This window comes from Epinephelus fuscoguttatus, linkage group LG3, assembly GCF_011397635.1.
Source record: "Epinephelus fuscoguttatus linkage group LG3, E.fuscoguttatus.final_Chr_v1".
Taxonomy (NCBI): Eukaryota; Metazoa; Chordata; class Actinopteri; order Perciformes; family Serranidae; genus Epinephelus; species Epinephelus fuscoguttatus.
The window spans coordinates 88,145-102,022 of record NC_064754.1 but is presented as its reverse complement, the minus strand read 5'-3'; the positions used below and the strand labels follow the sequence as shown (position 1 = coordinate 102,022).

The 13,878-nt window shown below is 51.6% G+C and overlaps 1 protein-coding gene across 2 annotated transcripts in view; it reads left to right on the top strand.

Moving 5' to 3' along the window:
• LOC125885879 (son of sevenless homolog 1-like) overlaps window positions 1-13,878 on the top strand; it is a 73,673-nt gene that overhangs the window by 50,903 nt on the left and 8,892 nt on the right. For both annotated transcript variants that reach the window (XM_049571692.1, XM_049571693.1), the window contains 4 exons: window positions 7,324-7,440; window positions 7,955-8,058; window positions 10,606-10,828; window positions 11,947-12,066. In XM_049571692.1, the coding sequence (XP_049427649.1) occupies window positions 7,324-7,440; window positions 7,955-8,058; window positions 10,606-10,828; window positions 11,947-12,066 (564 nt within the window). The remainder of the gene's footprint in view (window positions 1-7,323; window positions 7,441-7,954; window positions 8,059-10,605; window positions 10,829-11,946; window positions 12,067-13,878) is intronic.

Here is a 13,878-nt window from a genome sequence, read left to right as displayed (position 1 = left end):
CTCTGCTCCAACAGACAGTGCAGGCCCCACTGTAATGTGGATGGCCTCTGCTCCAGCAGACAGTGCAGGCCCCACTGTAATGTGGATGGTCTCTGCTCCAGCAGACAGTGCAGGCCCCACTGTAATGTGGATGGTCTCTGCTCCAGCAGACAGTGCAGGCCTCACTGTGAAGTGGATGGCCTCTGCTCCAGCAGACAGTGCAGGCCCCACTGTAATGTGGATGGCCTCTGCTCCAGCAGACAGTGCAGGCCCCACTGTAATGTGGATGGCCTCTGCTCCAGCAGACAGTGCAGGCCCCACTGTAATGTGGATGGCCTCTGCTCCAGCAGACAGTGCAGGCCCCACTGTGATGTGGATGGTCTCTGCTCCAGCAGACAGTGCAGGCCCCACTGTAATGTGGATGGTCTCTGCTCCAGCAGACAGTGCAGGCCCCACTGTTAAGTGGATGGCCTCTGCTCCAGCAGACAGTGCAGGCCCCACTGTAATGTGGATGGTCTCTGCTCCAGCAGACAGTGCAGGCCCCACTGTAATGTGGATGGCCTCTGCTCCAGCAGACAGTGCAGGCCTCACTGTGAAGTGGATGGCCTCTGCTCCAGCAGACAGTGCAGGCCCCACTGTAATGTGGATGGTCTCTGCTCCAGCAGACAGTGCAGGCCCCACTGTAATGTGGATGGCCTCTGCTCCAGCAGACAGTGCAGGCCCCACTGTAATGTGGATGGTCTCTGCTCCAACAGAAAGTGCAGGCCCCACTGTAATGTGGATGGCCTCTGCTCCAGCAGACAGTGCAGGCCCCACTGTAATGTGGATGGTCTCTGCTCCAGCAGACAGTGCAGGCCCCACTGTAATGTGGATGGCCTCTGCTCCAGCAGACAGTGCAGGCCTCACTGTGAAGTGGATGGTCTCTGCTCCAGCAGACAGTGCAGGCCTCAGTGTGGTGTGGATGGCTTCTGCTCCAGCAGACAGTGCAGGCCTCACTGTAATGTGGATGGCTTCTGCTCCAGCAGACAGTGCAGGCCCCACTGTAATGTGGATGGCCTCTGCTCCAGCAGACAGTGCAGGCCCCACTGTAATGTGGATGGTCTCTGCTCCAGCAGACAGTGCAGGCCTCACTGTGAAGTGGATGGCCTCTGCTCCAGCAGACAGTGCAGGCCCCACTGTAATGTGGATGGTCTCTGCTCCAGCAGACAGTGCAGGCCTCACTGTGAAGTGGATGGCCTCTGCTCCAGCAGACAGTGCAGGCCCCACTGTAATGTGGATGGCCTCTGCTCCAGCAGACAGTGCAGGCCTCACTGTAATGTGGATGGCCTCTGCTCCAGCAGACAGTGCAGGCCCCACTGTAATGTGGATGGCCTCTGCTCCAGCAGACAGTGCAGGCCCCACTGTAATGTGGATGGTCTCTGCTCCAACAGACAGTGCAGGCCTCACTGTGAAGTGGATGGCCTCTGCTCCAGCAGACAGTGCAGGCCCCACTGTAATGTGGATGGTCTCTGCTCCAACAGACAGTGCAGGCCTCAGTGTGGTGTGGATGGCTTCTGCTCCAGCAGACAGTGCAGGCCTCACTGTAATGTGGATGGCCTCTGCTCCAGCAGACAGTGCAGGCCTCAGTGTGGTGTGGATGGCTTCTGCTCCAGCAGACAGAGCAGGCCTCACTGTAATGTGGATGGCCTCTGCTCCAGCAGACAGTGCAGGCCTCAGTGTGGTGTGGATGGCCTCTGCTCCTGCAGACAGTGCAGGCCTCAGTGTGGTGTGGATGGTCTCTGCTCCAGCAGACAGTGCAGGCCTCAGTGTGGTGTGGATGGCCTCTGCTCCAGCAGACAGTGCAGGCCTCAGTGTGGTGTGGATGGCCTCTGCTCCAGCAGACAGTGCAGGCCTCAGTGTAATGTGGATGGCCTCTGCTCCAGCAGACAGTGCAGGCCTCAGTGTGGTGTGGATGGCCTCTGCTCCAGCAGACAGTGCAGGCCCCACTGTGAAGTGGGTGGTCTCTGCTCCAACAGACAGTGCAGGCCCCACTGTAATGTGGATGGTCTCTGCTCCAGCAGACAGTGCAGGCCCCACTGTAATGTGGATGGCCTCTGCTCCAGCAGACAGTGCAGGCCCCACTGTAATGTGGATGGTCTCTGCTCCAGCAGACAGTGCAGGCCCCACTGTAATGTGGATGGCCTCTGCTCCAGCAGACAGTGCAGGCCCCACTGTAATGTGGATGGCCTCTGCTCCAGCAGACAGTGCAGGCCTCACTGTGAAGTGGGTGGTCTCTGCTCCAGCAGACAGTGCAGGCCCCACTGTAATGTGGATGGTCTCTGCTCCAACAGACAGTGCAGGCCCCACTGTAATGTGGATGGCCTCTGCTCCAGCAGACAGTGCAGGCCCCACTGTAATGTGGATGGTCTCTGCTCCAACAGAAAGTGCAGGCCCCACTGTAATGTGGATGGCCTCTGCTCCAACAGAAAGTGCAGGCCCCACTGTAATGTGGATGGTCTCTGCTCCAACAGACAGTGCAGGCCCCACTGTAATGTGGATGGTCTCTGCTCCAACAGACAGTGCAGGCCCCACTGTAATGTGGATGGTCTCTGCTCCAACAGACAGTGCAGGCCTCACTGTGAAGTGGATGGCCTCTGCTCCAACAGAAAGTGCAGGCCCCACTGTAATGTGGATGGCCTCTGCTCCAACAGAAAGTGCAGGCCCCACTGTAATGTGGATGGTCTCTGCTCCAACAGACAGTGCAGGCCCCACTGTAATGTGGATGGTCTCTGCTCCAACAGACAGTGCAGGCCTCACTGTGAAGTGGATGGCCTCTGCTCCAACAGAAAGTGCAGGCCCCACTGTAATGTGGATGGCCTCTGCTCCAGCAGACAGTGCAGGCCCCACTGTAATGTGGATGGTCTCTGCTCCAACAGACAGTGCAGGCCCCACTGTAATGTGGATGGTCTCTGCTCCAACAGACAGTGCAGGCCTCACTGTGAAGTGGATGGCCTCTGCTCCAACAGAAAGTGCAGGCCCCACTGTAATGTGGATGGCCTCTGCTCCAACAGACAGTGCAGGCCTCACTGTGAAGTGGATGGTCTCTGCTCCAACAGACAGTGCAGGCCCCACTGTAATGTGGATGGTCTCTGCTCCAACAGACAGTGCAGGCCTCACTGTGAAGTGGATGGCCTCTGCTCCAACAGAAAGTGCAGGCCCCACTGTAATGTGGATGGCCTCTGCTCCAGCAGACAGTGCAGGCCCCACTGTGATGTGGATGGTCTCTGCTCCAACAGAAAGTGCAGGCCCCACTGTAATGTGGATGGCCTCTGCTCCAGCAGACAGTGCAGGCCTCACTGTGAAGTGGATGGCCTCTGCTCCAGCAGACAGTGCAGGCCTCACTGTAATGTGGATGGCCTCTGCTCCAGCAGACAGTGCAGGCCTCAGTGTGGTGTGGATGGCTTCTGCTCCAGCAGACAGAGCAGGCCTCACTGTAATGTGGATGGTCTCTGCTCCAACAGACAGTGCAGGCCCCACTGTAATGTGGATGGTCTCTGCTCCAGCAGACAGTGCAGGCCTCACTGTGATGTGGATGGCCTCTGCTCCAGCAGACAGTGCAGGCCCCACTGTAATGTGGATGGCCTCTGCTCCAGCAGACAGTGCAGGCCCCACTGTAATGTGGATGGTCTCTGCTCCAGCAGACAGTGCAGGCCCCACTGTGATGTGGATGGTCTCTGCTCCAGCAGACAGTGCAGGCCCCACTGTAATGTGGATGGCCTCTGCTCCAGCAGACAGTGCAGGCCCCACTGTAATGTGGATGGCCTCTGCTCCAGCAGACAGTGCAGGCCTCACTGTAATGTGGATGGTCTCTGCTCCAACAGACAGTGCAGGCCCCACTGTAATGTGGATGGCCTCTGCTCCAGCAGACAGTGCAGGCCCCACTGTAATGTGGATGGCCTCTGCTCCAGCAGACAGTGCAGGCCTCACTGTGAAGTGGGTGGTCTCTGCTCCAGCAGACAGTGCAGGCCCCACTGTAATGTGGATGGCCTCTGCTCCAGCAGACAGTGCAGGCCTCACTGTGAAGTGGATGGCCTCTGCTCCAACAGAAAGTGCAGGCCCCACTGTAATGTGGATGGCCTCTGCTCCAGCAGACAGTGCAGGCCTCACTGTGATGTGGATGGCCTCTGCTCCAGCAGACAGTGCAGGCCTCACTGTAATGTGGATGGCCTCTGCTCCAGCAGACAGTGCAGGCCTCAGTGTGGTGTGGATGGCTTCTGCTCCAGCAGACAGAGCAGGCCTCACTGTAATGTGGATGGCCTCTGCTCCAGCAGACAGTGCAGGCCTCAGTGTGGTGTGGATGGCCTCTGCTCCAGCAGACAGTGCAGGCCTCAGTGTGGTGTGGATGGCCTCTGCTCCTGCAGACAGTGCAGGCCTCAGTGTGGTGTGGATGGTCTCTGCTCCAGCAGACAGAGCAGGCCTCACTGTAATGTGGATGGCCTCTGCTCCAGCAGACAGTGCAGGCCTCAGTGTGGTGTGGATGGCCTCTGCTCCAGCAGACAGTGCAGGCCTCAGTGTGGTGTGGATGGTCTCTGCTCCAGCAGACAGAGCAGGCCTCACTGTAATGTGGATGGCCTCTGCTCCAGCAGACAGTGCAGGCCTCAGTGTGGTGTGGATGGTCTCTGCTCCAGCAGACAGTGCAGGCCTCAGTGTAATGTGGATGGCCTCTGCTCCAGCAGACAGTGCAGGCCTCACTGTAATGTGGATGGCCTCTGCTCCAGCAGACAGTGCAGGCCTCACTGTGATGTGGATGGCCTCTGCTCCAGCAGACAGTGCAGGCCCCACTGTAATGTGGATGGCCTCTGCTCCAGCAGACAGTGCAGGCCTCAGTGTGGTGTGGATGGCTTCAACAAACAGCACAGGCTTCAGTATGGTGTAGATGGTATCAGCACACAGCTCAAACCAGTATAGCCAATGTAGCTGAACTTGCTGCTGCATTTCCAGGCTAGAAGCACACCACAGTGCAGCAGAAGATGGGACCCTGTATTGCTGTAACAGATCTAGGTTGAAAGCAAACCACACTGCAGCAGTTCCCTGGGTTCCTTGAGATAGCTACAGCCAGAGGACAGGCACACAGTCCCGAAAACGTTCAAATTGCTTGAAGTAAATTCACAAAAGCTACTAAAAAAACCTTTTTCCAGAGTGAGAAAAGGCACTAAGGTCAATTAAAAATAATTAAGACAAACAGACACTGAGGAGACAATGGACATGCTGCCATCGTGGATTTCAAGTACAATGTAAGTACTGTCTTGAACTCCCACCTCAAGGTACCTGAATGAAAATGGGTCCTCTGGGTACCCATGAGTCTCTCTCTCCTCAGACCCTCTGTCCCTCTGTCCTCTGAACCTCTGTCCTCTGACCCTCTGTCCTCTGACCCTCTGTCCTTGGACTCTCTGTCCCTCTGGCCTTGGACCCTCTGTCCTCAGACCCTCTGACCCTCTGTCCTTGGACCCTCTGTCCTCAGACCCTCTGACCCTCTGTCCTCTGAACCTCTGTCCTCAGACCCTCTGACCCTCTGTCCTCAGACCCTCTGACCCTCTGTCCTCAGACCCTCTGTCCCTCTGTCCTTGGACCCTCTGTCCTCAGACCCTCTGACCCTCTGTCCTCTGAACCTCTGTCCTCAGACCCTCTGACCCTCTGTCCTCAGACCCTCTGTCCTCAGACCCTCTGTCCTCTGACCCTCTGTCCCTCTGTCCTCTGACCCTCTGACCCTCTGTTCTCTGACCCTCTGTCCCTCTGTCCTCTGACCCTCTGTCCTCTGAACCTCTGTCCTCAGACCCTCAGACCCTCTGTCCTCAGACCCTCTGTCCTCTGACCCTCTGTCCTCAGACTCTCTGTCCTCTGACCCTCTGTCCTCAGACCCTCTGACCCTCTGTCCTCTGAACCTCTGTCCTCTGTCCTCAGACCCTCTGACCCTCTGTCCTCTGAACCTCTGTCCTCTGTCCTCAGACCCTCTGACCCTCTGTCCTCAGACCCTCTGTCCTCTGACCCTCTGTCCTCAGACTCTCTGTCCTCAGACCCTCTGTCCTCAGACCCTCTGTCCTCTGACCCTCTGTCCTTGGACCCTCTGTCCTTGGACCCTCACAGCTGATCAGGAAAAACTCCCCATAAAACTTTAACAGGAAAAAAATGGTAGAAACAGAAAGAGACCCTGAGGACAGATCTGTCTTCAGGAGGGATCTGTCCTCAGGATGAGTAGAGCAGATCAAAATAACAAATGTTCATAAGACGGGCCGCTGCAGCAGAGTTCTGGTGGATAATATGGTTGTATGAGCTGTGTCAGTGAGGACAAAAATTTTACAGGAAGCTGCTGCAGAGAAGAACTATAGGCCTGTTTCCACTGAAGAAGTTCCTGGTACTATTTGGGGGGCAGGAACTTTACAGGAACGTCCTCTCGCTCGGCCCTCTCAACCGCCGTGTCTCCACTCAGAGGGCGGAGTTGGAGGAAGGTTCCTGTAAAGTTGCCGGGCTCTGGATGTGACGTAATCGTAATCGCGACCATTTTGACCGGTGCTGAGTTTTAAAAATGCCATCTAGTTTGTCGCTTTCTGTTGACGTCACATTCCACCTTGAGTATATCCAATCAGCACCAAGTAATCCCCAAGCCCCACCCAGGAGTTTTTCGGGGCTGTTCTGAGTACCTACTCCGAGGCAGGGACTTGTTTAGCCCCTGTAAAAGTTCCGGAACTCTGTCCTTCGGGGGTGTTTCCTGCGAAGGAGACACGCACCAACGGCCCCGGCCCCGTAAAATTACCCTTAAGTTTTTGCTGTGGAAACGATATGATCTGTGTTCTGAGTTCCTGCTAGAACCTGGACCGCAGTTAGAACCTCTACCGCAGTTAGAACCTGGACCACAGTTAGAACCTCTACCGCAGTTAGAACCTGGACCACAGTTAGAGCCTGGACCACAGTTAGAGCCTGGACCACAGTTAGAGCCTGGACCACAGTAACAACCTGTACCACAGTTAGAGCCTGGACCACAGTTAGAACCTCTACCGCAGTTAGAACCTGGACCACAGTTAGAGCCTGGACCACAGTTAGAACCTGGACCACAGTTAGAGCCTGGACCACAGTTAGAACCTGGACCACAGTTAGAGCCTGTAACGCAGGTTGAGACTAAGTCTGAGAGACAGGTTGGGACAGAAATCAGCTGGACATGTCCTCAGTGTCCTCGGTGTCTTCAGTGGACATGTCTTTATGGACCTTTCTGCTGTTTTACCCAACATGCACAGGGCTCCCTCCTTGATCAGCACTTTGCTGTCACTCTTTGATCAGCTGATCTCAGGTGTGTCATGTTTGTGTCTTCAGGTTCGATATTCCGGAGCCAAGGCCCAGTGAGGTGGAACAGATGGAGGGAGGAGAGCAGCCGCTCAGCGCCGAACTCAAACGCTTCCGCAAAGAGTTTGTTCAACCTGTCCAGCTCAGGTAAAGATTGACGCCTGCTGGACGCTCACACACACTGCAGGCCAGACAGGAAGTAGAGAGAAAAGAGAAAAGGGGCAGCTCAGAACTCTGTGTGTCAGGACAGATAGAAAGTAGCCTCTGACGGCGGCTGGTGGCCCGGCATGGGCTGGGGTGGGGACGGGGGTGGGGCAGTCAGGTCAGTAAGGGTTGTTATGTATGTGACCATCAACAATCCAAAAACACTTAATGGATTTTTTTAGGATCGATATCCCCCGTGGTGCAGCGTGGTGCGGTGTGGCGTGGTGTGGTGTGGTGCCGTGCAACTCTGTTATTTATTTTAATCAGCTGATTCTGTTCTTGTTTAGCTGAAATTTAAAACTTCAGTTTTATTGTGGTTGTTGTCTGTCAACACGCCATTGGTCTGACAGGTGAAACTCTTCTTCAGATCTGACAGAGCTCATCATGTGACTTCTGCACTGTTTGTGTGTGTGTGTGTGTGTGTGTGTGTGTGTGTGTGTGACGCCTCCTCCTGCAGAGTGCTGAATGTGTGTCGTCACTGGGTGGAGCATCACTTCTATGACTTTGAGAGAGACGCTCACCTGCTGAGACAACTGGAGGAGTTCATCGCCTCAGTCAGAGGTATGAACCTGCGCGAACACCTGTCAGAGGTACGTATCTGCGCGAACACCTGTCAGAGGTACGTACCTGCGTGAACACCTGTCAGAGGTACGTACCTGCGTGAACACCTGTCAGAGGGTACGTACCTGCGTGAACACCTGTCAGAGGTACGTACCTGCGCGAACACCTGTCAGAGGGTATGTACTTGCATGAACACCTGTCAGAGGTACGTACCTGCGCAAACACCTGTCAGAGGGTATGTACCTGCGTGAACACCTGTCAGAGGTACATACCTGCGCGAACACCTGTTACAGGTACGTACCTACACGAATACCTGTAAGGGCCGTAATATACTTACTGCAAACAATGCAAATGCGACTGCATCATGGCTGCCACACGTGATCTGCGTTCGTTTGACATGGCGAACGCACATCTCAACGCGAGTGCGAGATGCAATATTCGTATAACCGCTAGAGGCTAAACGCTAGAGTGTGAATGCACACAGTGACCCAACCGGATGATCAGACCAGACCCTTCTTCTTCTTCTCATGAGATTCTTCACGATTTCCGGGTTATATTTCTGTTGTCTGCCCCAAAGTGGTGAACACCAGTATTGTGCATTTTGGCTGCATAGTGCTGCATACACTACGCGCCGTGTCTGTGCACAGACACGGCGCGTAGTGTATGCGTTGTGTACGCATACGTTCGATCAAGCACCAGAATATCTGTAAGAGGTACAGTACATACCGGCGCGAACACCTGTCAGAGGTATGTACTTGCATGAACACCTGTCAGAGATACATACCTGCGCGAACACCTGTCAGAGGTACAGTGCCCTCCAAAAGTATTGGAACAGTGAGTCCAATTCGTTTACTTCTGTTGTAGACTGAAAACATTTGGGTTTGACATCAAAAGATGAATATGGGACAAGAGATCAACATTTCAGCTTTTATTTCCAGGTATTTACATCTGGATCTGATACACAACTTAGAAGATAGCATTATTTGTAATGGAACACAAAATCTTTAGGTGAGCAAAAGTATTGGAACATATAAACTTAAAATAGATTAAAGTGAATGAGACTTAATATTTAGTTGCAAATCCTTTGCTTTCAGTAACTGCATCAAGCCTGTGACCCACTGACATCACCAACCTTTTGCATTCTTCTTTTGTGATGCTTTTCCAGGCTTTCACCGCAGCCTCTTTCAGTTGTTGTTTGTTTTGGGGGGTTACTCCCTTCAGTCTCCTCTTCAGCAGGTAAAATGCATGCTCTATTGGGTTTAAGTCTGGAGACTGACGTGGCCAGTCTAAAACCTTCCACTTCTTGCCCCTGATGAACTCCTTTGTTGTTTTGGCAGTGTGTTTTGGGTCGTTATCTTGCTGCATGATGAAGGATCTCCCAATCAGTTTGGTTGCATCTTTCTTTAAATTAGCAGACAAAATGTTTCTGTAGACTTCTGAGTTCATTTTGCTGCCATCATGTGTTACATCATCAATGAAGATGAAAGAGCCCGTCGCAGAAGAAGCCATGCAAGCCCAAGCCATGACATTACCTCCACCGTGTTTCACGAGCTTGTATGTTTGGGATCATGAGCAGATCCTTTCTTTCTCCAAACTTTCGCTTTCCGTCACTTTGGAAAAAGTTAATCTTTGTCTCATCAGTCCATAAAACTTTTTCCCAGAATTTTTGAGGCTCATCTCTGTACCTTTTGGCAAATTCCAGCCTGGCCTTCCTATTCTTCTTGCTAATGAGTGGTTTGCATCTTCTGGTGTAGCCTCTGTACTTTTGTTCATGAAGTCTTCTGCGAACAGTAGATTGTGATACCTTCACTCCTGCCCTCTGGAGGTTGTTGCTGATGTCACTAACAGTTGTTTTAGGGTCTTTCTTTACAGCTCTCACAATGTTTCTGTCATCAACTGCTGATGTTTTCCTTGGTCTACCTGTTCGACTGTTGCTTAGTACACCAGTGGTTTCTTTCTTCTTCAGGACATTCCAAATGGTTGTACTGGCTATGGCCAATGTTTGTGCAATGGCTCTGATTGATTGTCCATCTTCTCTCAGATTCACAATTGCTTCTTTTTCACCCATAGACAGCTCTCTGGTTTTCATGTTGGTTCCACCTCTAAATGCAGTCTGCACAGGCAAAATCTATCGTACCCAATCTGAAACTGAGCTCAGACCTTCAGTGCTATTTATTGTTTGAATAATCAATGTAATTGGGAGACACCTGGGCAACAAAACACACCTGTCAGTGACATGTTCCAATACTTTTGCTCTCATGAAAAATGGGTGGGTTCAAACAAAAGGTGCTATCTTCTAAGTTGTGTATCAGATCCAGATGTAAATACCTGGAAATAAAAGCTGAAATGTTGATCTCTTGTCCCATATTCATCTTTTGATGTCAAACCCAAATATTTTCAGTCTACAACAAAAATAAAGGAATTGGCCTCACTGTTCCAATACTTTTGGAGGGCACTGTATGTACTTGCACAAACATTTGTAAGAGGTACGTACCTGCGTGAACACCTGTGAAGGCTGATAGAAAGAAATGATGTCATGTGTTGCAGGTAAGACGATGAGGAAGTGGGTGGAGTCGATCACTAAGATCATCCAGAGGAAGAAGCAGGTTCAGGTGAGCGTGCCGAGTCACAGCATCACCTTTCAGAACTCTCCTCCTCCCATTGAGTGGCACATCTGTAAACCAGGAAACACTGAACAGTTCGACCTCATGACGCTGCACCCCATCGAGATTGGCCGGCAGCTCACCCTGCTCGAGTCCGACTTCTACAGGTAACACTGACTCACACAGGAGGTCCCACCCCTCACACACCTGACTGACCTCTAACACACCTGTTTGACCCCTCACACACCTGACTGACCTCTTACACACCTGTCTGACCTCTCACACACCTGTCAGACGTCTAACACACCTGTCTGACCTCTCACACACCTGTCTGACCTCTCACACACCCGTTTGATCCTCTCACACACCTGTCTGACCCCTCACACACCTGTCTGACCTCTCACACACCTGTCAGACGTCTAACACACCTGTCTGACCTCTCACACACCTGTCTGACCTCTCACACACCCGTTTGATCCTCTCACACACCTGTCTGACCTCTCACACACCTGTCTGACCTCTCACACACCCGTTTGATCCTCTCACACACCTGTCTGACCTCTAACACACCTGTCTGACCCCTCACACACCTGTCTGACCTCTCACACACCTGTCAGACGTCTAACACACCTGTCTGACCTCTCACACACCTGTCTGACCTCTCACACACCCGTTTGATCCTCTCACACACCTGTCTGACCTCTCACACACCTGTCTGACCTCTAACACACCTGTCTGATGTCTAACACACCTGTCTTACCTCTCACACACCTGACTAACCCCTCACACACCTGTCTGACCCCTGAAACCCCTGACTGACCTCTCACACACCTGACTGACCTCTAACACACCTGTCTGACCTCTCACACACCTGTCTGACCTCTCGCACACCTGTCTGACCTCTCACACCCCTGACTGACCTCTCACACCCCTGACTGACCTCTAACACACCTGTCTGACCTCTAACACACCTGTCTGACCTCTCACACACCTGTCTGACCTCTAACACACCTGTCTGACCTCTCACACACCTGTCTGACCTCTCGCACACCTGACTGATCTCTAACACACCTGTTTGACTTCTAACACGCCTGTCTGACCTCTCACACACCTGTCTGACCTCTAACACACCTGTCTGACCCCTCACACACCTGTTTGACCTCTAACACACCTGTCTGACCTCTAACACGCCTGTCTGACCTCTCACACACCTGTCTGACCTCTCACACCCCTGACTGGCCTCTCACACACCTGTGTGACCTGTGTGACCTGTGACCTCCTGCAGGGCGGTGCAGCCGTCAGAGCTGGTTGGGAGCGTCTGGACCAAAGAAGACAAAGAGATTCACTCTCCCAATCTGCTGAGGATGATACGGCACACCACCAACCTCACCTTGTGGTTTGAAAAGTAAGACATCACTCTGACATCACAAACTAAACATATATTAAACCCATCACAGTGTTACCTCAGAGATCACAGAGGCAGCACCAACCAAAGTTTCCAATAACATGTACCATGTTCCCCGACTCACCTGCAGTCCCGAACCGTCACCACGCCTGTTTGGTCCAAATAATACATTGCTTACAACTCTGAAGGTCACAGTGTTAAAGGTCGGAATTAAAGCTCACAGTGTTAAAGGTCACAGAGGTCAAGGTCAGTGTTAAAGGTCATGGTTTAATGTTTAATTCAATTTCAATTTTATTTATAAAGCCCAGTATCACAAATCACAATTTGCCTCACAGGGCTTTACAGCATACGACATCCCTCTGTCCTTATGACCCTCACAGCTGATCAGGAAAAACTCCCCAAAAAACCCTTTAACGGGGAAAAAACGGTAGAAACCTCAGGAAGAGCAACTGAGGAGGGATCCCTCTTCCAGGACGGACAGACGTGCAATAGATGTCGTACAGAACAGATCAGCATGATAAATTAACAGTAATCCATATGACACAATGAGACACAGAGAGAGAGAGAGAGAGAGAGATGCAGGACAGACGGTAATGACAGTAGCTTACAACAACATTAATGAAAGTAATAATATTATAATTATAGTTCTGGCTATTGTGGTACAATATGTTGAAAGTATGTATTAATATCTGGCAGTATACATGTGTGACAATAATCATATGTGTATAACAACAGTAGAAGTATGACTAATGACTAATGATGGCAGCAGCAGCAGCAGGAGGCATCTGGCAGGACCATGGCAGCAGCACAACCACACACATCACGCTGTCCAGGCACCGCTGTGATATGAGTTAATCTGAGAGACAGTGGAGCACAAAGGCTCCGGAGAAGAAGCCAAGTTAGTGACATGCAGAATGGCCGAGTTAGCAAGATGCAGTAATAGGATACGAGAGAGAGAGAGAAGGAGAGAAGGTGCCTGGTGTATTATAGGGGGGTCCTCCGGCAGACTAGGCCTAAGTCAGCCTAACTAGGTGCTGGTACAGGGCAAGCCTGAGCCAGCCCTAACTATAAGCTTTATCAAAGAGGAAAGTCTTAAGTCTAGTCTTAAATGTGGAGACGGTGTCTGCCTCCCGGACCGTAACAGGAAGATGATTCCACAGGAGAGGAGCCTGATAGCTGAAGGCTCTGGCTCCTGATCTACTTTTGGAGACTTTAGGGACCACGAGTAACCCTGCGTTCTCAGAGCGCAGTGTTCTGGTGGGATAATATGGCACTATGAGCTCTCTAAGATATGACGGAGCTTGACCATTTAGAGCTTTATAAGTTAACAGTAGGATTTTAAATTCAATTCTGGAGCAGTTTCTTAGTTCCTGTTAGTACACGTGCTGCTGCATTCTGAATTAGCTGGAGAGTTTTTAAGGACTTACTAGAGCTACCTGATAATAGAGAGTTACAGTAATCCAGCCTAGAGGTAACAAAAGCGTGGACCAATTTTTCTGCATCTTTTCGGGTCAGGATAGGTCTAATTTTCACAATATTACGCAGATGAAAAAATGCAGTCCGTGAGGTTTGTTTTAAATGAGAATTAAAAGACAAATCTTGATCAAATGTTACTCCGAGGTTTCTTACGGTAGTGCTAGAGGCCAGAGCAATGCCACCAATGTCATCAGATAAAGAGTCTCTGAGTTGTTTGGGGCCAAGAACATTAACTTCAGTTTTGTCTGAATTTAACATCAGGAAATTGGTGCTCATCCAAGTTTTTATGTCTTTAAGGCAGTTATGGAGTTTAGTTAATTGATTACTTTCTTCTGG